The sequence below is a fragment of the Strigops habroptila genome, chromosome 3 (assembly GCF_004027225.2).
Source record: "Strigops habroptila isolate Jane chromosome 3, bStrHab1.2.pri, whole genome shotgun sequence".
Taxonomy (NCBI): Eukaryota; Metazoa; Chordata; class Aves; order Psittaciformes; family Psittacidae; genus Strigops; species Strigops habroptila.
This window is the reverse complement of record NC_044279.2, coordinates 62,460,417-62,486,181: the sequence shown is the minus strand read 5'-3', so window position 1 is coordinate 62,486,181 and position 25,765 is coordinate 62,460,417. Positions and strand designations below refer to the sequence as shown.

At 38.8% G+C, this 25,765-nt stretch overlaps 1 protein-coding gene across 1 annotated transcript in view; it reads left to right on the top strand.

Annotated features, from left to right (window-relative positions):
- The first annotated feature begins 8,399 nt into the window (after positions 1-8,399).
- Positions 8,400-25,765, top strand: part of PIK3C2G (phosphatidylinositol-4-phosphate 3-kinase catalytic subunit type 2 gamma) — a 205,220-nt gene continuing 187,854 nt past the window's right edge. The window contains exons 1-5 of the mRNA XM_030480440.1: positions 8,400-8,453; positions 11,513-12,265; positions 16,960-17,042; positions 21,188-21,345; positions 24,614-24,725. Coding sequence (XP_030336300.1) covers positions 11,606-12,265; positions 16,960-17,042; positions 21,188-21,345; positions 24,614-24,725 — 1,013 coding nt within the window. The 5' untranslated portion in view covers positions 8,400-8,453; positions 11,513-11,605. The remainder of the gene's footprint in view (positions 8,454-11,512; positions 12,266-16,959; positions 17,043-21,187; positions 21,346-24,613; positions 24,726-25,765) is intronic.

The window sequence follows — 25,765 nt, the reverse complement described above, 5'->3', positions numbered from 1 at the left end:
TTGCTATAAAAACTCTCATAGAAGTATTGCACTTACTCAAATAATTCCTAGTCTAATTGGAAAATAGATGAAACAACTACATGTGCAAGTCATAAAACGAGAAAAAACAAGAGGAAATAGTAAAATCAAAGTAAAGGAAATACTTTTGTACATAATTATGATATTTCCAAGAAGATGCAGGTGAGTGTAGGAAAAAAACACCCCAAAACCTGAACTCTCAGGATTACAGTTCACCACTCGTTTACCCTTCAAAATTACAGGGCACTCAGATAAAATGATCTTGTAATATACTGCATGATCACAAGGGGGCGATGGGATTAGACTTACAAATTCGCTTTAAAGTTGAGCTTTTCAAGCTTTCATGAATTTATACCGTTTTTAAAAATGTTTTCTTGTGAACAGTGAGAATCGCTTCTAATTTCCTTCTCAGTTCTGAAAAAACCCACACAGCTACGAAGAAACCCTGGAATGTCACAATCTCTTTCCTAGCTCCAAAATATTATCATTCCCTCTCTTTATATTGGAGAGGCTTTTTTAAATCCTGGGGTAATAGTTGACCTTGCTGTGCACTGCGGAACACAGCAGCCCTGGTGAATGGGAGGAAAGTAGGGTACAGGTCTCACAGTAGCTGCTCCAGCCTCAAGTGTAAAGGAGTGGCCACAGAGGACGGGAAGAGTCTGCAAGATAATCAGTCCCTCCATCCCTTCCCATCTAAATTGTCACAAATCATGCTGTGCCTTGGGAATATCACTTTTGCAAAACGTTTGAAGGATATGCTGTATTCTGGTACTTGATAACAAAGATGATGGCTGAAAAAACACCAAACACCACACCACCTTTTTGCAGGACAAACTGCTACAATAATATGTTCTGCATTCTTTTTCTCTTTGTAGCTAAGATTTTACGTGTCCTCTAAAGCAGATAAAAACCCAGGCAGCAGTAAAGAAGCCGTCTCGGTTAAAAGATACTCTGCCTCCTGCCAACAATGCTATTTAGTGTTTATCGCTATTACAGCCATCTGTAGCTAATTGTATAGTTATGGTAATAGTGCCCTCCAGAGGATTTTTTGAGGAATTATAATGCTCGGAGCTAATACAAAAGATGTTTTAAAAATGAGTGCAACAAGAAAATGGAATATTATTAAAATGATAAAATACTTGAACCTCAGGGGGAAAAAAATCTCAATATCAAAGCTCTTCCTATTTTGCATGTGCATTTACATCTAAGAAAACCATATCTTAGTTACAATAGGCTTCTTCATAGCCTGATAGCAAACATGAAGTTTGCATAACTCCAGTTGAATCAAGGATATAAAAGTAGATCAACCAAGCAAAGAATGAGATAGCTATTCCTAGTCTGCAGCAGACATGAACAATGTATTGGGTGGGCTCCAAATTCACTATAGGGTGTCTGGAATTTTCCTGGACCTGTTGCTATAATGTAGGCATGACACAGTTAATTGAGGCAGTCAGAAATAAGTGCAGGTGTTCAAGGAGTTCTGTGGATAAGGTTTATTTTAATATAAACCATGCTTATATTCTCAAATTCCAATATAGAGGTTTTTTTCATGGCCATTGATTGTAACATGCTGTGACACTAGGCCTCAAAGGAAGGGCATGTTACTGTGGTACAACGTGATATCTTATTTTAGACCATATCCTGGAGGCCTGCGGTACACCCTTCTGAGATGACATCTCCGCACCTGAATGTCATGTGTATTTATATTTTCTTGGTTTTCTTTTTTTAGGCTCTCAATGTATAGGATCAAGTTGCTCTTACTTTCTGAAACTCCTGTACCCTCCTTCTCCAAAAAAATCCAACCAGCCTTTAATGAAAACCAAAATGACAGTTCTGTATTCATTTGCTTTTAGGCATACCTGAGGCTCATGTTTGACCTGAATGCTGCAGGTTTGCAGTCAGGTGTCCAGGCTTGGAGCTTTCATCAGGACAGCTCCCACACTGATGCTGCCAGAACTGGAAGGAGCAGTTCTGGTGTTCCCATGGTTGGGATCAGCTGGATTGGGTAAGTTCAGTACTTCCTTGAGAAAGAAGGGAGATGGTTGTGCTGCTTGTGATGTATCTCTTCGTCATCACCTTCAGTCTGAAACTTCTAAACTGAGGTTTCTTATTTTGCATGAACCTCAAAGGAGAGCAAAGTAAGCTAGGCATAGGCAGGTGGGGCAGGGTGACAAGATACCACTGCTGAATGTAGGGAATGTACCTAACCCCAGAGCTTCCTGGTTTGTTTGGTTGTTGGTTTGGGGGTGGGGGGAGGGTGTTTGTTCGTTTGGTTTGGTTTGGGTTTTTTTTTCCCCAGCAACTCTGGCAAAAATTATGTCTCTCCCTATGTGCATTCATGTCATCAGTTCATGGTGGTTTTGGCCATCTTGTAGGCCATGGTGATGGAGGGCACTACATTTTTTTATTTTTTTTTTATAGGAGCTACCCCCAATCCCCACCCAAAAGTACCAGGAGATTACTGTCTATGTAGAGACTGTTGAACTTCTTGAATGAGGGGTTTTCATGGGCTGTTGAATGGGCAGGGATGAGTAGACAGCTCTCTTGCTTCTCTCTCTTCTTTTCCTAACCCAATGCTTGTTAGACGATTTGATCTCACCATGAGCTGGGAACCTGTCCCTGGAAGATGCCAGCTACCTGTAGAGGTCATTGTGCATGGATACAAACTCCTTCTCCTTCATCTTACCCTGAAGTATCCCTACTTCAGTACAATATTCTCTTGCCCTCCACACCTGGTCCTTGCAGTTCCTTCCCACTTGCACATGTGTAGCAGCTCACCTCTGATGTGAAGCCCTGTGCTACTGACTCCCTTCTTGGGATCAATTTATTCCTGCATGTGAGAGGAAGACAGAGCAAAGTGGGGAGGCCAGAGGATCAGAAACAATAAGGGTTGGCTGGGCTGTCCAAAATAATGTAAGGCAAAACACAAATCAAAGTCATAGCTATTAAAATGGGATGAGTAGGGTATACTTTTATTGCTGCAGAAGTGCTGCAGTGTGAGCATCTAGCACAGCCCCAGTGGATGCACCTCACCTGTTTAATCTACAGGTCCGGTGAACAGGGTCTTCCCTGTTGATCCCCTGGTTCATAAATACAAAAACATCATTAGCAAAACTAGCAGGTTAGCACAGGACCTGATGCAGCAGAGAGCAGTTGCTATTGCAAGAACAATCTGTGTTGGTACCATTGGTGGGGAAGGTACTTTGGGGTGATAGATGAAGCTGGATTCTCAGTGCTGCAAGTACCTCTTTGCCAGCCATTCACTCATGGGCACGTCCATTTGTGGTGGAGGGCTGCTGTGAACTTACTTTCCACATAGTAGTTTGCAGAAATATGTTTTATTGCAGGTAAGCAGTCCCTTTGAATTATTTATGTGAAAACTCAAGTAAATTATTGTTGACTTTCATGCTGCAGGTAAAGTTTTAATGAAAACAGTAATGAATGCTTTCCTGGCATGTATATGCAACCTAAGTATGCAGCCAAATTAGCTATGTAAGCAGATGCTTTATATCCTGAATTGCATATAAGGAATGCTGTTCCCTTGGTTTAAAAAATATGTATACATCAATGAACTATAATTTTTTTTCATTAAACACTTTTTTTTATACAAGTGTTTCAGTTGTACTTCGAGCAATTATGATAGTAAAATTCAAGTCTGAAGAAAGATGTAAGAAGCTACCCGTGTGCAAGAAGTTCAGGAAAAAATCAGAAATATTGCATTATTTGAGATCTAGTACTGCAATATATACACTATTGAAATCATAAGCAGAACATCCTTGTGGAAGGGCAAATTGAGACAAGGTTAATTCTGTGTAAGCAAGCTATTGTTTTGGCTTTAGATGCCTGCATTTCTATGCTTAAACAGTTATTAAATTGTTTTCTTTGATAAAGACAGTAGAGCTGATTCAGAAGTTATACTAGGGTTATAGTATATACTAGGTTATAGTCTCATATATATTGGTTTAGAGTATAAACCTAGTATAAGGTTTTATAATTTCACTGATTTCACTAAAGGTACCCATGGCATCTGTAAGAGGAAAGGACTCAGTCCTACTAGTTCATCTGAATACTGAACAAGCCACTGAGCCGACACATAGTGAGAACCAAAGGTCCACTCACAATAGAACCCAACAAGGAGTGCAGTGGGTCTTTATTACCATTTCCCCTACTGTCTTTATAGGTTGCTTAGGAGCTGAATTTAAAGCCATATTTACGTTGGGTTCTCTTCAAGGCAATCATAATATTAACAGCTCAGCTCCCTGCGGCACCATGGCCAGGCTAATATACTGAAGTCACCCTGGCTCTGGCACCCCAGCTGAGGTCGACTAGAGTGGTTGAGCTCTGTGCTTTGGGGTGTTCTCTGCTCTCTTTCTGCTCTAGCAATCCTATAGAGCCCCACGCACCATGAGCTGTGGTGGAAAGGGGGTCTTAGGAATGGTGATGACCATGACTAAATTTTCCACAGGAAAAAGCCTGCTGTAGTTGGCTAGGCAGTTTGCTTAACAGTGTGCTAGTATCACAAGTCTGTGTTTTTATATTTGTACGGTCTATGATATGAACAATTTCTGGAAAGTCAACAAACCCTATTGAGTACACTGGAATGACAAAGCTGAATTTCACAGAAAGCCATTGAGCAGGCACACTGGACTGGGGAGCCGAAAAGAATAGCATAAGAAAACAGTGGAGAAAATCACAGAAGGTAAGAAAAATGGAATAAAATAGTGCAAAGTGAAACTTACAAAGCCTTGTGAACAAAAGGTTTGGCTTTAAGTCCTCCTCAGCTTTGGGATGTTTGACTCTCAGCTGAAACTTGTGGGTTGACTTCCTTTCTGAAGTGTTTAAGCTCTTTTCTTGGGTCACTTAGTGTTTATTAGGCATTTATACATATGTATACACATATTAGGCTTTATTATAGAGAGCTTTCTATCTACATACAGTTATAAACATATATATGCATGTATGCATATACATATATGTTTAGGTACATATATTTATATGTAAACATACATATATCAGAGTGTATGTGTATATATATAAATAAAGATCTGCCTGCTTGTCTTATTTTAATTCTATTTTACTTAAAAAACTATCTTAAAACTCTTTTAAGATAGTTGCGATAGTTGCTCCATTTCAACACCTACTTTTCTTAGCAATTTGATTTTTTTAAAGCTGGAGTAATTGTTTCTTCCAGAAACAACTCTGCTAAAGTGTGCTGTTCCTTTCAGAGGATGTACAAAAGATGTTCAAATACATTTAGTCATGGCTAGCTTTGCAGTCGGTGCATGCAGACTGTGGAGGTTGATCTTTCACAACAGGGTATTTCAAACCTCAGGAGGGTGTTGGTAAGTTAGAAATGTATACTATATGTAGGTGTCAGCAGAGCCTGCGGAAGTGTTCTATGTGTAACCCAAAATGTTTTCTATTTATTTTTCTTGGAAAAGTGAAACTTTGCTTCTCCCTGCCTTCCTCCTTCTCTCTTTGTCCTTTTTCTTTCTTGTTCTGTGTAAGTAAATAGAGGGTGAGGAGTGCTCTCAGGATTGAAAAGCCCTTCTTGCCCTTTACAGCAAATGTTGTCTTTACTGATGAATCATTTGACAATGACTCAACTACTGTATTGTGTTTGTTGCAACTTTTATTTTCTTTGCCCAGCAGCATCTACTCTGCTCTAAACAGGTAAGAAGACACAATCCCTGCTTGATGAAGCTTCTCAATGAGACAGAAATAAGGACCCGTAATGCAAAAAAACCCCAACAAAACAACCAATACCAAAAAACCAAACCAAAATAAAACAAAACCAAAAAACACACACAAAAAACCCCCCACCAACCAAAAAAACGCCAAACAGAAAAAAACACAACAGATCTTAACTCTTTTTTTTTTTTTTTAAACCAGCATTTTTGTTCGTCTGCTGCTTAAATGCAACAAAATCTTGACATTTGTCTTTACCAGCACATGTAGACACCCTGTTGTACCTATGTAGTTTTGCTGATACCTTGTCATTGCCTTGGTGCAGCAGCACTTTGGAGCACTGACCTAAAAGAGGTAGTATCACACCGTTTTCAAGCAGGATCTCAACAGTCATCAGTCATTCCCATAAAGAGCAACTTTCTGACAGGGGCTGTATTTGTCAGTGATGGTGATAGATATGACGTTCGCTACAGCCGGACATACAGTTTGATTTCCGCAGTGCTAGTCCTTGCCTGACAGTTCTGGGGAAGTGACAGTAGGTGGCACTGGAGAATAGTATAGTAACACAGACGGCTGGATCTGTTACGAAATGGAGCAGTTTCCTCACTGGCTCTACCTTTAGCTAGTTTTCTGGCCCCACGGATTGCTGAAACACTTTGTTGCATTTCCTTTGCAAGCCTGTTATTACTCGAAGCCTCAAGACTTCAAATGCAAGGGCGTGATTTGGGAAAGATCCAAACATTGTGTGAAGCAACACTGAAAGCAAAAACCTGCTGAAGACGCTGTAATTCATCTCGGGGTGTGTTAGAGTGACTATTTTGCTAGCTCTTTACATGCAGCTTTTTTATCTGACCTTGTACAAGGTAGGTCTGATAAAAAGCTGCATGTAAAGAGCTAGCAAAATAGCGTTCCATGGGGACAGAATTATCAGACCTAGTTTGTATGAGCACAGTCACATATGGTTAAATTGAATATATGATTCTTCTTTAATCTGAGTGAGATGTAGGCTCCTGCCAGTTGGTGGAGCAGCGAGAGTATCTAACAGAAGGAAAGGAAGCATCCCAGAGAGTATCCAGTTTCCTTTGTCTCTAGAGATTTTGTCCCACATGCCAGAAAAAGAGGAGACAGTTCTTGGTAGTTCTAGGAGGAATTAGAGTAGAAAGTGACTCAGCATTCCCTGCCTACTGCTTCGGTAGGAAACGGAAAACAGAAAAATAGTGGACACCTTAAAAGCCTAATAAAATCCTGAAAATGTTCATAGTTTCCCAAGAAAAACTTAGCTGTGTCCTAGCACAGTTCACATTATGAATATAGCCGCCTTTGTTTGCTTGGGAATCCGAGCTCTTCCCACTCATATTTCCTCTGTTTTCTCGATCCTCCTCCTTTTACTGTGCCTAGTCACTGTGAGATGAAGCAATATCACACTGCCATAAGCTCTGAAATGACAGCTCCTAAAATTGGTGTGTTCCTTTCTCTCAGGATCGCCTCACAATAATCACTGGTAACAACTACAGTTCAGCACGAATGCCACCAAATAGTTTGTGGAGCAAGTTGGCATTTTGAGGGTTGGAGATTAGATGGGAAAAAATGCATCACCGTTCACCAACTGAAATAAGTTTTGTCCTTGGCTAACTGCTTTTAAATCACAATGACATCACTGACAGCTTTTTGCTGTACTTTGAAGGGCAGAGTTTTCCCTGTAATGCTTTATCAACTTATTGCTTCATTTAGTTTATCAGATATAAGATATCTGAGATTAATTATTAACTTTAAATGCTTTATCCTAATCTGTTCAGTCTCACTGCATGGCTTTTTATATCTGAAATATTGTTTTGTTGATACTGACTCCCTCACTATTTTTGAGGATATTTTTTTCTCTGGAACAACCTCGGAGTAGACCAGGATTGAGATTTTGTGTGAATTCTGAATAGCTCAGTGGAGCAATTTATACCTTTTTAAGGAGTGGTATGAAACGTGAAGGCAGATGGTCCCTGAGGGAACTCCCTCTGCCTTGTGTCTGGAGCAGCCTCTGCTGCTCCCTTTTATGGAGGGTCCTGTGCTCCTTGAGGTCTAGGAAGATGTTTGTAACCAGTGCTGTATTTACTCCAGCTCTTCAGCAGGCCTTTTGCAGAGGGGCAAGGTTTCATCAGTTTTTGACAAATGCCTCAGCATAGGGAGGTGGTTCTTCCATTAGACTGTCCCAGCTCTGCATACTGAGGAGCCAAAGACAGAGGGCCTCTGCCATGCAAGATTTGTACCATCCTCTTCTCCTGTGAGCAGAGCTAGGAGTTCCTTTCAGAGCATGTACCACCAGTGCAGACAGATGGAAGCTGCATGAAGGTGAAGCAGAGTAAAATTTCTGAATCCTGTTCTGGTGCAGAAGTCTTTCGAAGATGTAAGTCTTTCCTTTAGACAAGTTGTGTTATTTTAAGCATGTTTGATACTTGTACTGAAAGTGTGAGATCATCTACCACCATTTAGGGGGTGGGGGGGAAGGGTTGGGTTCCCAAATTGAGAAAGGGAACAGATAAGGTGTTACCTTTTAATTGTTACTGCTGTTTGAAATTTCCCTCAAGGAAGACATGGGAAAGAATCATTACCACAGTAAACCGGTTAGACAGGAAGGAAAGCTTCTGATGAAAAAGTTACACCCCCTTGATACTGAAAGCACATAGGTCATCAGAATGTGTCTGTGAACAGGAAGACGTAGGAGACTGTGTATTCTTCTAACAAATAATGTGTTTCAGGTAAGAGGTTGCAACAGATATTCTTACCGTTTAGCAAGTTGCCCAGTTGTCATCTCCTGGGTTCTAGTAAAAAGGGGGAAACTGAGCCCATAGCACTTTAATCTTTTATCCTAGAATGCATGCGCATGGTGAAGTAAAGGAAGTATTCAGCAGTTACAATGTTGTGAGCATTGTGTGGTGCTGTCAAATCTCTTGATTTTTCGTGAATATTTGTTGGGATTCTCTCTTAAAACCCCTGACCCAGAATCACGTGATTATGTGAAGGCACAGCTGTCACTTAAAAAGAAAAGGAGAGCTTCTTAGCTAGAAGCAGCTTCTTAGTAGAAGAAAAAAGCCAAGGCCTCCAAAATATTAATTCAGAAACCACAAGACAAAGAAAATGAACCTAGAAGCTTAACTTTTTTTTCTTTTTTCCTTTTTTTTTTTTTTTAATGCATTGTAAGTTTTGCCTCGTTGGTGATTTTTGAAAATTCAGTGCTATCCATGCACTTTGCACAACTCAAATGGAGTAACAGTGGCTGTCAAAGAGCCAAATCCTTTCCTGAACTTTGTATGCTGTTTTGAAAAGGATCAGGAGTTGGCCCAAACATGGAGCCTAGTCTTACTAACCAAACTAGCAGGTAAGACTTAAACCACAGAGATTTACAACATGGTGCACTGAGTTTCCAGTCTAAATGGCTGGTTTTATATGCAAGCCTCTGTAAAAGAGAGACAGCGCTACAAACAACGTGGTACCAGTGTGGGCTCCCTGCAAGGCCCTCTCTCTGCCTTGATCCAGGCTGGGATAAGAATCCCACTTCATCATGCAGACTTCTTGTTACTCATGTGGACTTCCCAGTCTGCTAAGGAGAACAGGGGAGCAGAATGCACTGACCAGCTTTTGGCATAATAGCTAAACTCCATACTTTTAAAAAACACTAGGAAAGCAATGCTTCTGCAGAGAATTATGGAGAGTGCAGGAGATAAGCATTCATATACCAATAGATGGAGGCGGGCTCTGTGTGTTTGTGAATATTTGTTAGAGAAATATGAGATGCTACACATAGAAGTCTTAGTGGTGAATGAGCAAGGTTAGCTGTTAGACATTTATGTATCATCATAAACAGAATTTGTTTGAAATGCAAAGAAAATATTTTAAATATTTTAGAAACAGTTGAAAAGCTATAGAAACTGTTTAGAAACAGTGTAAAAGCTATATTTTCTGTGCCTCATTTTCCAGGTAGCCAAACTTCATTAAGGAAGGTGAGGCTGTATGGAGATATTCTTTTATCTCTTATTTTTCCTGAAACATTCCAATTTTCAAGATGGGTGGAGGGAATAAAGATGTTATCTTTCTTGATTTAATGGATATTTTGTTTTCTTTGATGTTGTTTAGGGTTTTTTTTTGTTTGTTTGTTTTTTGTTTAACTTCTTAAGAAATGAGAAACAGAGGAAGTTGTAAATAAGGACAGTTTCATTTAAAAAAAAATCTTATTGCTATGCTGCTTATTTTTTTCTCCAAAAAAGGGTGTCAGAAAGGGTGACAATTCACTCTGAGAGAAAGGTGCTAAGACTTTGAGATTCATGCTTAGCTCACCATTCAAAGTGGTATGCATCATTTTGGTTATGTGGCTTAGTGTTATTTCATAAATTCTTTTTTTTTTCCCCAGAATGGTTAAAGGAAACCAAAGTACACAACATGTGGAATCGCTAAGTTGAGCCCTTGAAAGACTAGTTCAGCCTCTTGGAGATTTCATTTCTTCCTATTTAACTTTTCATTTCTCTTCTCATTCCTCACTGTGGGTGACAGAAGCCTATGTCACCTAGAGTTTGACTTCAAATGAAACAAAAATAAATAAAGTTATGATGAATACCTTCTGTTGTAATATAGATTTCCATTGAAAGGAGCTATTACCTAAAATAATACAATATAGATCTTGGGGACATATTGAAAAAGCTGGTTTTGGAGCTTAACTTCAGCAATTTCTAAGCACACATTTATCTCGATAGCTGGTTTGTTTGGGCTTTTTTTTTTTTCCTGCTAGGGAATACTTTTTTTTATTGCAGCATTAAGTCAGATGTTTCCATTTTTTTTATGTGATAAAGTACCCAACACAACTGTGTACTTTATGTGGTATTGCTGTTCTGTGTCATTTGTGTTTCAGGCCACATCTGTATCAGTAAATGAAACGGGCCAAGGCCTTGAGGGCAAGTGGCCCAGAATAGATTTCGGTTTTAGAACTAAACTCTCTTCCTAAAAAAGATAGCCTCATGCCTACTGACAGCAGTATCCAGTACGTGCTGCCCATCTGAACCATAGGACTACTTGGCATGCGCTAAAATCATATCAGGAAGTTTGCTAGTAAGAGTGTGAGTGATGATGAGTTTCTGCAGACGCTCATGCCCTTGCCTGTTAATTTACTAAAAAAGATACAGGTTTTGAAGATATATCTGTTTTGAAAAACAAAGAAACAAAAAAGGCTGTAATAGATTTATTTATATTTGGGTTTCTTTATATATGCTATATCCAAGCATTTGGGATGTAGTTAATCACTTGGGATGTAGATTCTGTAATTTTGAATATTAATTAAAGAGCCATGTCTTAAATGTTATTGGACTTAAATGATTACATTAGGATAAAAAGTGGTAGAATATGAAGACTTTAAAGGCACGAAAGAAGAGGAAGATGCAAATGAAACTGCCACTAAAGTGATAATACAAAGCTTTCCTACCTGCTTGGTTTAGATGCCTGCATTGTGTGCTATAGAAATGTAAAATAATTGATAATACAGAGATTTGCTACAATATTTGTTAGAATTAATATCTTATATTTAGATCAGTTGTTTCAGATATCCTGTTGCTGCTATTTAGGAGTCCATAATAATTTTTTATTATTATTTGATGATAATAATAAATATGTACTTGAAAAGGATCAGGCAAAAGAATTTTCAAGCTCCAGATTAAGAAAGTATTTCCACTATGTGGAGAAAGTTCTAAAGCAAAAAAAGACCAAAGAAGTGTATTGCTTTCATTATACTAGATATTTTAGAGTTTAACTTTTATTCTGTGCTTCATTTCAGTGGGTATGTAACTCCTGTTCTGAGCTTCTCTTGACCTTGGAACTATTGTAAGACCTCCCTGAGGATTAATAAGACTGAAGAGAAGAATCAGCCATGGCATACTTTGGGAGGGTGCCTTTCTCATACAATGAATTTAATGAAGGACAGTCTGGGAACCAAGCATCTTACCCAGCGTACCGTTCTGGTTCTGCTGGAGAGGTCAGTCTAGGATTTGATCGAATAGTTGATGAAATCAGCAATGAATGTTTTTTTTATGGTTCGTCACATTCACATCATCATGAAGAAATTTTTTTCCCATCAGACGTCTTTGGTCTGAATGTGCCTTACCAGCAGTTTTGTGGTCAGCCTCTAGTTGCTTATGGTGAACTTTACCCTAGAAATCCTGTCTCTCACTGGCAACAAGGCACAGTGTCACCAACAGTTGGCTTCAGGTCTTCTTTACTGTCTGATTACAAAAACTTCTCCCTGGTGGATCCCTACCCCTACAGTCAAGAGAGAGAATTCTATGGAACGAACAGTTTAAGACCAGTCACAAATGTGTTTGATTCAAATGTGGAAAGAGGCAACACGAATGTGAGTTTTCAGATAGGCTTTGACAACGTAGGTGCTCGAAGTCCCATTTTCTTAGACAACTATCCATTTGGACAAGAAGTGAAAGATGAAAGTGGAAATGGAGAAGTTTGTTTAACCAACGCTTCCAGAAGATGTCACATAGGACGTACCTGGCCCAGCAGCTCTGGACATGACAGAGAGGTATTTAAATTTTCTCATATTAACAGTGCTTAAAGTTCTGGATTCTTGTTTGTGTCCTTGCACTTTGTGTATTTACTCACACTGATGCAACATGGATTAGAAGCACTTGATTTAAAGACGTTATGAAAAATAAAACATTTAGGCCTTGTGGGGAAGAAAAAGCATTTTACACCAGAGGAGAATCTAGATTATGGTCTAGATGCTCCAGTGGGCTCATTTTATGGCTCATTGAACCATGAAACTGCCACAGAGGAATAAGTACAGAAATGTAGAGTAAGATGTGTCTGAAAGAGAGAAGATAACAAATCTTTATGGTCGGATACAAATCCTGAGATTCAAAATAACAATGCATTATCCTGAATCTGTTTTTCTGTTGAGCCAGACTATTGTCTCTGTGTCTAGTTTGGATGACATATCCTGATCCTGAGAGAGAAAAATATTGTGTCCTGCCTTCATGTTTTGCATACACGTGTGTGCATATATAATTATTTTCTAAAAATAGGCAAATTTACTAGAAGTGCAGGAGCTGGATCCTATGACACAGACTCTGTCTTTAGCTGTCATTATGAAACAAATGCTTTACCTTTTTTTTTTTCCTTCCATCAGGTTTTCTTAGCTCCATTCATGGTTTTGCAGTTTTTAATAATGATGTCTTATGGGACTCCATGACTCTCTCTGATGTTATATCTCTCCTTATTCTCTTTCTTGCAAAATCCTGACATAGAAGAGGAAAAAAAAAATAAAATATAAATCCTCCCTTTTCTCTAATCCTTGTTAGCATTCTGAATCATTACAGGAATCCTGAAATAGCCTACAGGATACCTCTGCACCATGAATATTAAATGACAGTTTAGGTTCACCTTCTGCTTTTAACTCCCAGTGATCACAGTATCATAAAGCAAAAGGGAAGAGGTACTTGATTGACTTGGTTTTATGTCTGTGAATAGGGCGGACTATAGAAGTCAACATATGCAGACCCAGACAGATGGGGAGGCAGGAGGGTAAATATATCTGAGGACAGGAACTCTTAAGACTAATCCTGGGCACCACATTTTGGAAGTTCAGCAATGAATACAAAAGAGAGGGGGATGAATAGGTGGCGAGACAAAAGGGTGTTGTTGCTTTTTGCTTATGATAGGAAATGGGAGAGAGGAGAGAATTGATTTGTACAAGAAAAATCAGTGTGGTCACAGGAATTCCTTCAGGGAGAAACAGCCAAGTCAGGATAGAAAGAGAGCCAAGGCAAGGGACTAGCAACTGAACCTTGAGATAGTAAGAAAGGGAAAATGAGACTGAAAGAAAGTTGAGATAGGGAAGGGTAAAAAAAAACTGTGAAGAAGTAACTCATTGCTGCTGAGCTGGGAGTTCTGGAGAAGGTAAGAAGGGCTGTGAGGTGACAGGGCTGGTGCAGAGCAAGACTGTCAGAACAGCTGGAAAAGTGGAGCACCACAGTGGAAGAAAGAAAATGAGCAGAGATTAGATTGGTGAGGTCCAGGATGCATAAATGATGCATCTGAGTAGTATGAGATGAGAACCAAGACTGCAGACAAAGTGAAATGGAAAGGATGCTGCAACATGGAAATTAGCATTGAGATTGGCCATAGGTATGCAAGATGAAATACTCACATAGCTGAAATCATACAGTCATTCTGATCCTTAGCTCTTGGATGCAGTTGTATGGCCCTAGGCTTTATTTAATGCATGCTAATCAAAATATGTCCACAGGTAACATTAATTTTCTCTGGCCTTGTCATCACCAACTCAGATGTTCCAAAATGCTAAAATGTTATGTCTTCATAACATCCCTGTGAAAAGAGATTTTATTTTCTCCGTATTAGAAAGAAAACTGAAATACAACCTATAATGTATTCAGTATATTCAGCTGCTCCATCTACGATATTTGGAATCTAATGTTTTCAGAATAACTAGCAAGATTCACTTCTTCACCCAAGCCCAATCATCAGACCAAACTTCATGATTTCAGTTTGTGTGCTTCGGAAATGAGAAATACACAATTAGTATTTATATTTGGGAAGGATGGTTCAGGTGACTTGATTAGCATAATGTGAGAAATCTGTGGAAATGAAAAGATAAATTCCTGTCATCCACGGATGCACAGTTTATCCCTGTCGTCATCAGTTCTCTCCATACAGAGCTCCTTTTTGCCATCCCTTAGTAATTATTTGATCACATTCATCTTCAAGCCGTGAATTTGAGGATCCATACCCATGTCCTCATGGCCAATTAGCCTTTACCCATCTTGGCCCTCTCCTTGCTTAATTCCAATCTGTTCCTTGTTTTTTCAGTTCCTAATTGTGGTTTTGCTCTTTTAATATCTTCAGTCCTAGTCAATGTTGTGTCCCAGCCTCACATTTTCTCACCTGTGATTAGTGTTCTCAGCTTTTTATTTATCCACTGTCTCTCTTTTTCCATGCCCATTTCGAGGGCACTGTACTTGCTCTGTAGTGACAGAGCTGCAGGTGGGAAAGGAACCTTTTTGAAGGTTCCTTTGAAGGCTGGAAGCAGCAGGTCTCCAGCCTTCCCTCCTGTGGGAGTCTCCACCACTATTCCTGTAGGGTAGTCTTAAGTTGTCCCTCCTTTGCAGCACAGAGCTTCAATGGTCCTTAGCTTGTAGAGTCCTTATCAATCTTCTGTTTGTCCTTTTGGCTGTTCAACTTCTCCTGCTTCTCCTTCACTGCAGCCAGAGCACAGCTCCCACCAGCAAGGCCCTTGACATCCCCAGCCTCAGGGAGAGGTACCAGACAAGCCCTGCAGCCAGAGGCATGGGCTGCAGCAATCTTCCTCTGGAATTCTGTTTGGGTTAAAGTCTTTGCTGCCCTCAGGGGCAGTTTCTGCACCCCGTGAAGAAGATCGCACCATGCGGCACGTCACCACTGTCATTGTGTAGTTTTCAGAGCAGGTTCTGGGCACTCTTTGCGCCCCTGTGGAAACAACTGCTGTTGCTTTATCTGCCTGCTGTGCTCTGCAAGCTGTGCTCCTGGTTGTAGAGCTCACCCACAAACACAGCAGTGTGTCTCTGGGCTTGTTCTGGCTTCAATTCCTCTATCTTGATCATAGAGGTATGCAACACCCCAGATGCAAACTTCCTAGAGCCTTGTCAATGTATCTTTTTGTAAAACTATCTACCCTGTGTAAGTGTGATGAGGAATGGGGTTTTGTTGTTGGGGTTGTTTTGGGGTTTTTTTTGTGTAGTGGGGCTTCTCATGACTACAGAATTTTGGGAGGCCATTACTGCAACCAAATCATCTATAATTTCTAAATAGTGAAACTTATTACTGTCTGATGAAGTCAGTTGTAAAGCAGGTGTCTAACCAAGGTGGAATAAAATGAACCAGGGGAGGTGCTATGTTTTCAGTGACTCCTGAAAGAGCTTTTTCAGCTGTCCATAGAATCAGGGATGAGGGACCACTGATTTGTATTGCTAAATTTAATTTCAGTCTCTTATTTCAACCCTCAGGCTTATTCATTGTTTTTCCTATCAGACATTTCATTCTTTCCTTCTATTGATGATGCCCCCTTATTATCTTTACATTTCATAAGCATTCTCCTAATGCTTCTGCTGTTGTGGTTAATGAAAATATTACATACGGTGAAACCTAAGACTGGTGGTATCTATAAAAGGTTTGTAACTTTTGAGGTTTCTGTTCTGGCATTATGATCTCCCCACTAGCCAGCTCCCGACAGATCTTTCATCTTTTATAGTCATCCCATCTTTTAAACTGTAACGAAAATTTCTCAGCCTGTGTTTTCTCATGCCTATTTTACTTCCTTGTTCAAGGAACAAAAAAAAAGAATCTTTCATTTGTTAGGTTTTGGGTTTGTTTTGTTTTTGTTTTTTGTAATAATATAAATTTACGTACTTGTACATACATTATTTTTAAAATGATAAAACTTTCCATGATATCACAGTTTCCTCTTCAGTGACATGTCATTAGTTGCTTCTCTCTTTGAAGGGGTTTAACAGTTGTTGTCTCAGTTAAGCCTTGTATATGTCTCTATGTACAAGAGTAGAATGGGCTTGCAAATGCAATAGTATTAAGCTCTTTCCTGGAGCTAATGTTTTTGACTAAAGGGTACTATGCCTAACAGACAAGGGAGAGCTTTGACCCAAAATAATGGCTCAGACCTGTGCTCTCCAAGTTTACAAAAGTATCTAAGGATTTTTCATGTTCAACAGAATACAATGGTTTCCTGTTACCTGTCTTAGGAACTTACCTGGCAGGTTGATGGAGTTTGAAGAGATCCTGAGATTCCTTCCAGGGCAGAAAATGTGAAAATAAGGATTAAAACTCACTGCAGCATAAGCTTCATTTTGTCCCCTCTCTCTTTTGTAAACTAAGCATACATCTGCATTTAGAGTGCAGACATTAGGTGAATTTTGAAAGCTTTTTCTGCTATTCCTTACATTCTGCACAGAGGGGGGATAAAAAATCGTTAAACCTAGGGTAGTTGATGCTTTGTGCCTTTGTGTTTTTTCTCTGAAAGCATTTAGAGTGCAGTCAAAATGGGGCTATTTGTGCTTATTTTGGAGCTCCATCAAGTCAGGGAAGGGATAATAAGATATGAAAGTTCTCATAGAGGGAAATGCAAGGTTAGCTTTATGCTCTTTCAGCTTCTGTTATGATCTAAATAACTTAGCTCTGTTTCTTCTGGTGTCTTTCTGGTATTTTTAGGCTACAGGTTGGTCTATCCAGCTGGTTGAAGCAGATCATGGAAGTAATGAAAACACAGTTGCTTTTTGCAATGCAGTGAAGAAGTAAGTAATGAAAAAATCTGTATATTGTGTCTGTCTGAGATGGAGTTAATTTTCTCCCTAACAGCCCTCATAGTGCTGTGATTTGTATTGGTGTATTGTATAGCTGGAAAGGTGTCGATAACACACTGGTGTTTTGGCTACTGCTGAACCTTGCAGCAAAGCATTAAGGCTTTCTTTCCTACAATTCCCCTTCACCAGTAGGCTGAGGGTGGATGAGGTTTTAGGAGGGAACAAGGCCAGCACTGCTGACTCAAACTGACCAAAGGGATATTCAAACCATATGATGTCTGCTCAGCAATAAAAGCTAACGGGGTGGGGGTAGGGGTAGGGTGTGTCAGGGTAAGTTGCTATTACGAAGATTTTCTTCCGGAACAACTGCTACAAGTACTGAAGCCCTACTTCCCAGCAAGTGGGCTGGACATAGAATCGTAGAATAGTTAGGATTGGAAAAGACCTTAAGATCCATCTAGTTCCAACCCCCCTGTCATGGGCAGGGACACCACACACTAAACCATGTCACCCAACATCCCCTGCTGATGGAAAGTAGAGAACAAATCTTCTGTTTTCTTTTGCTTCTGTGCGTGGTCTTTGCTTTTGCTTTTATTAAACTGCCATTATCTTGCCTCTTGAAGGTGGTTTTTTTTTTTGGTCTTATTCCCTCTCTCCTCCTTTCTCCATCCTGTTGAGGAGTGAGAGTGGCTTGGTGAGCACCTGGTGTCCAGCCAAGGTCAACCCATCACACCCTGCATTCCAGAACAGAGCCGTAATTCTGGTATCTACTTAAATATGGAATGCTCCTAATTTTGGTTTAAAGATTAAAATCCACGAAGTAATGTTAATTCCAAAAATATTTTCTCGCTTACCTGTCCCTTTTATCAGTGATAAGTACACTTAACTCTTCAGTGTTGATTGTTTATAGTGTGTGAAACTTAAGTTCAACTTCCTGCCATTGTCTTGGACAATATTAGTGCCTGTATAGCTCACAGCAGGGAAAAAGAGTTGGAGGGACTGACTGACTAGGAACAGAATTACTACATGCTGTCATGATGAAAAATCAGACGTAATAAGGGACAGAAACTCCTTTAATTATTATTTACCATTGCAGTTAATAGCATGGATTAATGGGATAGAACTTTTTTTACTTAATCTTCTTTGGAAAAAGAAATTGTGTTGAAATCCAAGAACACTAAGACAGGCAAGTTTTTAGACCATCTGTGCAGATTCATTTTCCTTTGCAGATATTCACTGATAGCACTATCAAGTTGTTAGCACAAATGCATACTTTTTACCCCAGAAAAGAGTTTGGAAAATGGAGTGCTGTTCTTTTTTTACTTACTTTATTTATATATTTTTTTAATTGAACTGTACTGAATTGGCGGTATTCAAGGTCAGCCAAGCCTGTTTCTTCTAAAAGGAGGAAAAAAAAAAAAATCCAGTTTGATGTTGCCCTGAAATTAACAATGAGTATATTATATGTTCATATGGGGTGGACGGATGGTCAGCTTCAAAACATACTCATTCACATACATCTCAGTTTTCTTTTTTTTCCCCACAGTTCATCAGTCTGAACCCCAACCCAATTCTACTAACATCAGATGCATGAAGGCACATTCCACATGATGGGCTTTCTTCTTAGATATTCACTTTTTTTTAATGTTCAAATATGATACATTTAACTTTTCACTCTAATTATAGGAAAAGATTAATAGAATTAAGCCATTCCTGTTTTTGCAGTAACTAGGTTAGTGAGTATCACTAGCAAATGTTCTTAAAAAGAAACTAAGAGCAACTTTTGCTTTTCTTCTATGATATAAATGTGAAAACATTCTTAGAAGAACATGCAACAGCAAACAAAAGACAAAAAAAAGTCATGAATTTGTAAATAACGTATTCAGTCTTGCCAAATGAGCATCCTTTGAGTCCCAAAGGATCTCTATAACTGGCAGTTGTATATCGGAGGCAAGATGTGTAATTCAAACTCTGTCGTGCAGACTTGCACCTCCAGCATGTAGCTCAGATAGAAACCTATCATATTTTTCTGTAGGTAATATTAATACAGGTAGCAATTGATAATTGAAACATTTCATTGTATGCAACTGTAAAGCAGTTCTCAAAATCCCTTTATCAGGTTACTTCTTCAACTATGGACATAACCTGTAGCGAACGTTCATCCATGGGTAGCTTCCTAAAGTGAGTTTGGTAACAGAAGGTGCCAAGCTGGTAGTCTTAGGGTTCAATGCTGCAAAATGCAGAGTTCCTCCACCTCCTACTGACTTCAGGGATGTGCTCTGCATCGCAGAGAAATTATGAAATGTTGTGAAATAACAAATCCCTATAAATGTTAGTACTTTCCTCATACACTGAGTTGTTGCAGCACAGAAAGCAAGTAGCACAAGATTTTCTTCATGAAATACTTGTGTAGTATTTCAGTTATGCCTTGGAAGACCTAATCTTTCAGAATTTTGTGATGGGCATGTTTTGCTCACCTGCTCAGGCCAGGTGCCCTTTAATCACTTGAAAACAATAGATGGCCATAAATGAGCAACACTTTCTGGAACTGAATGCATCTTTATTTGAAATGCATAAAAACCAAATTTCTTTCTGCACATTATTCTAAAATACAGTGTGGAGGCAGGGAAAGAGATGAGGTTTGCTTAGTTTTGAAATGATTGCCAGTAAATTCAGGAGGTGATTCATGCCCCATGTGTGTATGTAGCCCATTAATATGATGCTGGAGAAAGAGTATTGAAGTTTCCAGTCTTATTCAGTCGTTGGCCTTCTTACAGAAACAGGTTACAAGAGTGAATTTTGTGATAAGGGAAAGCTTTATATGTATCTTGCTCGCAAAGAAAATAGACTGACAACGACTACATAGGTCACCAAAGCAGCCTCTGTAGTATAATGATTTTTTACTGTGAGTATAAGTCTATCTCATACTGGAGGTATTGTCAAGCCTCATTCCCTTCTACCCCACTGAAACATCAAACCCCCCGGCTTTTCATTATAAGAAATGGGCTGCTTCATTGGATTATTAATTTTGGAAACCTAGGCTTTTTTTTCCTTCTCATACTATAGAAATACATGACATAAAACAGTAGTTCATACTGTTTAAGGGCGTTGGGCAGCAGCCCTGAGGCAGGAGGTAACATAGTGCTAAAGAACTTTATGCGAGAGAACTATGGCTCAAAATACACTGTAATCAGAGATGATATAAAGTGCTGCCAACTCAGAAGCTGCAAAATGCTGCTTGAACTAACAAACAAAAAAAGAATCCAGTATGCTTAGTGCAGGATGTTTGAGTTTAGCTGCTAAAATATTCAGGCCAGTTAGTGAAATGTAAAGCTTCAGCTGGACCAATATGTACCTATACCTGCAGCTGTAAAGTGTATTTACTTAAAAAGCACGTTTAATCTCAGATGGCAGACATAATACCTGCGACCAGTGTTCATTAGGAAATGGTACCCCAGGAAGAATTAGTTTCTGCAGGTCTTTGGTAATTGGAAGGAGGAGGGGCAATATGTTTTATAGGTAATGGTATATCAGAGGGACTCAATGACTGTAATAGTTATTGCTCTCTACAGACATTTACATAAATACCCAGGGTTTTAGTAATGAGGATTTCAGATTGGATTCTAGAGCACTGTGAAGATAGGGACTTCTTAAGATTTTGCATAGAAAGCATGTGCCTGTATTCATTTTGACCAGCTGTCCTAGTTTCAGCTGTCTGTGCACATGCTTTTGGTTAGTTTTATGTTAAAACTCACTAAGTACATATTTGAACTCCCTCATTTCTACTGTGCTCAGTGTAAACTGAAGTCTGTGTTTAAACTCCTTTTGGCTTCACTGAGGTCAAGCTCAGCACTGATTCTTTAAAGTTCATGAAGATTTTACTGATGTTTTTCCTACCTTAGTAGGATGTAGTTATATAGATGTAAAAGATCTAGTTATATGGATGCTATCTGATCTGTAGTTATCTCACTAAGTTTGAATTACCACCATTTTACTCTCCTTTTGCACAAAATTTTATTCCTAACAGCTCTGTATGTACTATGTGTTAATGGTATCTTGTAGAATTCTTGGTTTGTTCTTAGGAGAGAGCTGAAATGCATACTTACTTAGACATCATTTCATCACGTTCTTTTCAGAATAAGGAATGCCAATCCTGCTTTTGACTTGAAGACAAACACTGGAAAAATCTGGAGTGTCGCAACAAAGTTCCCCAACCATATCCTTGGTGAATCAAAATTCAAAATCAGCATTTGGACAGATTCTTCACCACATGCTCTGCTGCTTACACCACATGGTAAGTTATTGAGGTGTCCATATCCTTCCACTATTCAGTTCCATGGAGATGATAAAAAAATTCATTCGTTATCTGGAAATATCTGGAGAGCAAGCCTTATGTGAGTCTTGAGTGCATACTTTGTCAAATGTGTTCAGTATATTTGCTGTAAAATGAAAATTTGTTAATTAAAATTAAAATAAACCTGTTAAATATCAAACTTTGCTAATGTGTAGATCTGTACTTTCTTTAATCAGAACTGAGACCAATTCTGGGGGTCTCAAACAGGCCATCATTCAGACTTGGATCCAGAAGGAATTTAAGCTTGTGCCTAATTTAAAGTGTAGGAGTAGTCCCTGTGTAGTTGTGGAACTTTTTATAGCCTTGACTCTGTTTCTGAATCCAAGTCTACAGTCGCTAAGACTCCTCTGCACTCAAGGTTATATACAGGTCAGGGAAAGTACATGCTGGTCATAATATGAAAGGAGAAATTCTAACTGTGAGAAGAAAATGAGAATAATTAAAAATTGGTGGTGGAGTCTCCATCATTGGAGTTTTTTAATGTCTTAAAGGACAAAACCCTGAACAAGCTGGTCTGAATTCAGTGTTGATCCTCCTTTGGGGAGGACACAGGACTAGAAAGACCTTCTGAGGTCTTTCAAACCTAAATTATTCTGTCACTACTGACTGTGGGAAGGTGCCACTGCTCCTGTGCATCATGTATCTGTGCTGAATGGGAGAATCTTTGATTCCAGCTCCTGTAATTTTCACTTTTTAAGCCGCATATGTAAAAATGAAATGAATTGAATCTTCTTCCCCCTCTCTTCTTGTGCTGCTTCATTAAGAGTTAGTCTTTTTTTTTTTTTTCCTGCTTATGAATCATTTTTTCACTTGTCAAGAAATTATTTGGCTGTTAGCAGGCTGAGTATTAGTTTGACAGGTTCAAAGCTGAAAATTCAAAGCTCTGCAGAATGTCAGTCAACATATATATATACACATCTTTTAAGTATTTTCATAAATATAGATTTATTCATACAAGTTTGGTTACTTGATTTGGCACTTATTGGAAACACAGTTATTGGAAAGCCTGGAAAAGTAGTAGGTTGTATCATCTTAAACTAATATTTTGTGGATACTATGAAGAAAAGGACCGAAGATCTTAGGACAATTAGACCAGAAGGTTGTATTTCCAGCACTTATGTCAGCTAGGCAAGGGATCTACACTGAAGTTCCCTGTAATGCATATGTTTTACCATATAGGTGTCATTTATGCTACAGATTGTTCAATTTTCAGTCTGCTTAACTTATTCACGGAAGTGCTTTAGAAGGCACATCTAAAACTGAAGGGGATAGAAGAAACAGTCCCTATCTAAACTTGTTTACAGACAATCTAAACAATTAGATATAGTTGAAGTGGGGGAGGGAGTACACTTTTTTGCCCCATATAATACAAAGAATTTTTCGGTGATGCAAAAACAATTGGCAGAGTAAGGAGAGGAGTATAGGTTTATGGAGTGCAAATGAATAATACTAGCAAGTTTCAGATTTTGTCCAATGAGCGACCTGAAAAAGGTGCATGTTACAATTTTAATTCAAGATTCTGTGCCATTCTTCTTCGACTGTGTGTAAATTTAGCAAATAGGCACTGCAGTTTACATGTCAATCCCACTATGAAGAGTTGCTTAAAACAGCGAGTTGTCAAAGGGCTAGATGTTTAGAACTGGTAGAAAATGTTTAATTGAATTGGCTTTCAGGGCAAAAGAAAAATGGCTTTGCAAGGAAAAATTAGATTTTTCTGAAGGAACTTCTGAATCTATTGATGCATTTGCTTTTCCCTGGGGAAAACCAGACCAAAGCAAAAACCAAGCTAGCTGGTTTATTTCAGCTTTGGTTTTGTCACAGTCCCCTCCCCTAGAAATGTCAACTGTTCTCTGAAGTTTTTTTCAGGATGATCATATCCCCTAAAATTCCATGCAAAAACAGTTTTGCATTTTTTGCTTTGTTCTAAAATAATAGCAACTCTGAACCAGATTTGCTGGTATGAATTGGCTGCTGTGGGCAACTGGGTAATTCAGGACACCATTAAATCTGATGAAACTGGTTGGTTAGGCTCAGTTTAAACTAGTTGTCTAAATCTGGACCAGTGTAAATTAGTCAACACACAAGTCTGTGTTACCTATTTAGTTTCTGGGGATTTGTAGATAGCTTCCATTTTTATATGAAAAAGTTCACTTAAAGCTACTAGTAAGAGCTCTTACAGCCACTAATTTTGTAACAATAAAGAAATATCATGAATGGAAAAAAGAAAGGAAAAGATACTCTGACTTTACTGTTACCAGCTACAGACAATGAGATTGCCTAAGAACTGTGGAGGAAGTCCAGACTTTATTTTGCATTGTAAAACCATCTTGGTACATCACATGAAGAGTCACATCTTTTTTCTGCCAGAGAAAGGCCTTTCAGACTTGGAGCATCAGCGCTCGTGCAGTGTGCTCTATATTGCTGTAAAGACCAAACTTAGCAGACATGTTTGCAATTCGACTGCCAGATTATGCAACTATTTTTTTCCATCTTTTAATCCGTTCTTCTGAAATGGACAGAGAGGAGGTATATCGGCAAGGTTGGAAAATGGCTTAAAAAGCTGAAGTAGCACTGAAAAAATTCTCAAAATGCTAGAATATTTCTGAACAGCAGGTTGTACAAACTGACATAACACTATATATATTACACATAACAATTGGTAATTGATATCTATTTCTATATAGTTATAATGTGAGTATACATAATATTAAATAATACACTATATTACATATATATAAAATGCATTTGAGCATTAATTTATTTCTTGGTTATGGCTAAGAAGGTGTGCACAGTAGAAAAAATAGCAAGTAAAATTCTGGAGCCTTCTTGTGTTATGAATGGCAACAGCCAATTTGTGCGTCAGCCCATGTTTACACATGGGAATTGTGCCAAGATATTCATCAGAAAAATAAAATAAAAAAAAAAAAAAAGTTGCCATTTTTTTTCTTCCTTTCTGCTTTAGCAATTTATTAGGTAGCAAATTTCTCATTTCTTCTAAATGGATTAAATGGATGTAGATTCTGTAACTTGCTGTAAAGTATTTGATGAAAATAAAATCAGGTGTGGCTTGATGTAATTCCTCTTGATGGAGCTAGTCTGCAGCAGGAGTCAGGAATTGTAAATAAATTCTTACTTTCTTTGCTCAAGTATCTATCCTGCAATTCTCTAGCAAGCTATTATTAATTTTTCTTGCTATCTTTATTTACAGCTGGTTGTATCACTCGTGACTTAATTGTGGAGATCCTCCATTGCACAAATCGATACCCAGTCCAGGAGGAATGCCTTCTAAGTGTTTGCGGGTTTGATGAATTTCTACAAAAGTAAGTATCTCATTAAGAGGTGATATTGAGTATGTATTGTATAATATAAGCTGTGCTTTTAATGCACTCTGTTTACGTGCCATAAGGAGAGTTAGAGTATTATGTTCCAAACAATGCAGAGTTTCTGAAACTCCCAGAATGTATGGTACTTTAGTTCTACAGAGATGATGGTGTGCTATAGAGCAAGGATTCAAATCCTGGCTCCTTATATAAGCTTCATGCAGCCTTGAATGATTTGTTTCACTCTATTGCCCTTCTGGTCTTTCTCATCTATAATATGGGGATGCTGCTACTTCCAGTATCTCACAGGAGTGTTGTTAGCCTGAGGGGGTATGTGTATCCTCAAAGGGGGAAGTCACCAAAGAGAGGAGAAACAGTATTATACAGCTGCACAGCAGGTGTTTTTTCTTCGTATCCAGTTGCAACAGTAGTAAAGCAAATGAAGTCAGCGCTTTGGTGCTGACTCCAAGTCAACTGAAAAACACATTATACATACAAACAGGTCTTTCTGAATGTATGTAGCCTACACGTAAGGAAGTAAATGCTCTGGTTTGCATTAATTCGAGCAAACTCTTGTGGTGAAAGCACTACTGGACTCAGTGAGTTGTTTCTTGCCCTCTGGCAGCTTAAATTCAGCTGTCAGCAAAAGCTAGCAGATTTTGTGTTGAAACAGCTGAAGTGCAGGCTCTTGTCAGCTGTGCTGTAGCGCTGGTGACTTTCAGCAGAAGGGGAGAAGTTAGCAGTTCTCTGTGGTAACATGTTAAGCTGGCACTGCAGGAGTCACAGCTCATCTGTTAGAGACGTAAAAAGCATTAGATAAAATAGTGTACATCTGTAATGGAAAGGGAAATCTTTAGAAGCAGTCATATTTGCAGTATAGTGTAAAGATTACCTGAACTAGCTCAGAGCAAGTCAGCTTGATTAATGAAAGTAATGCAGTTGTGAGAGCAAGTGTCACACTGTAAATAAGCTTTGTTCTATATCCACCTTGGACACTTATAGTCTTACACAGGCCAAATGTTCAGATGTTTATGGTAAAT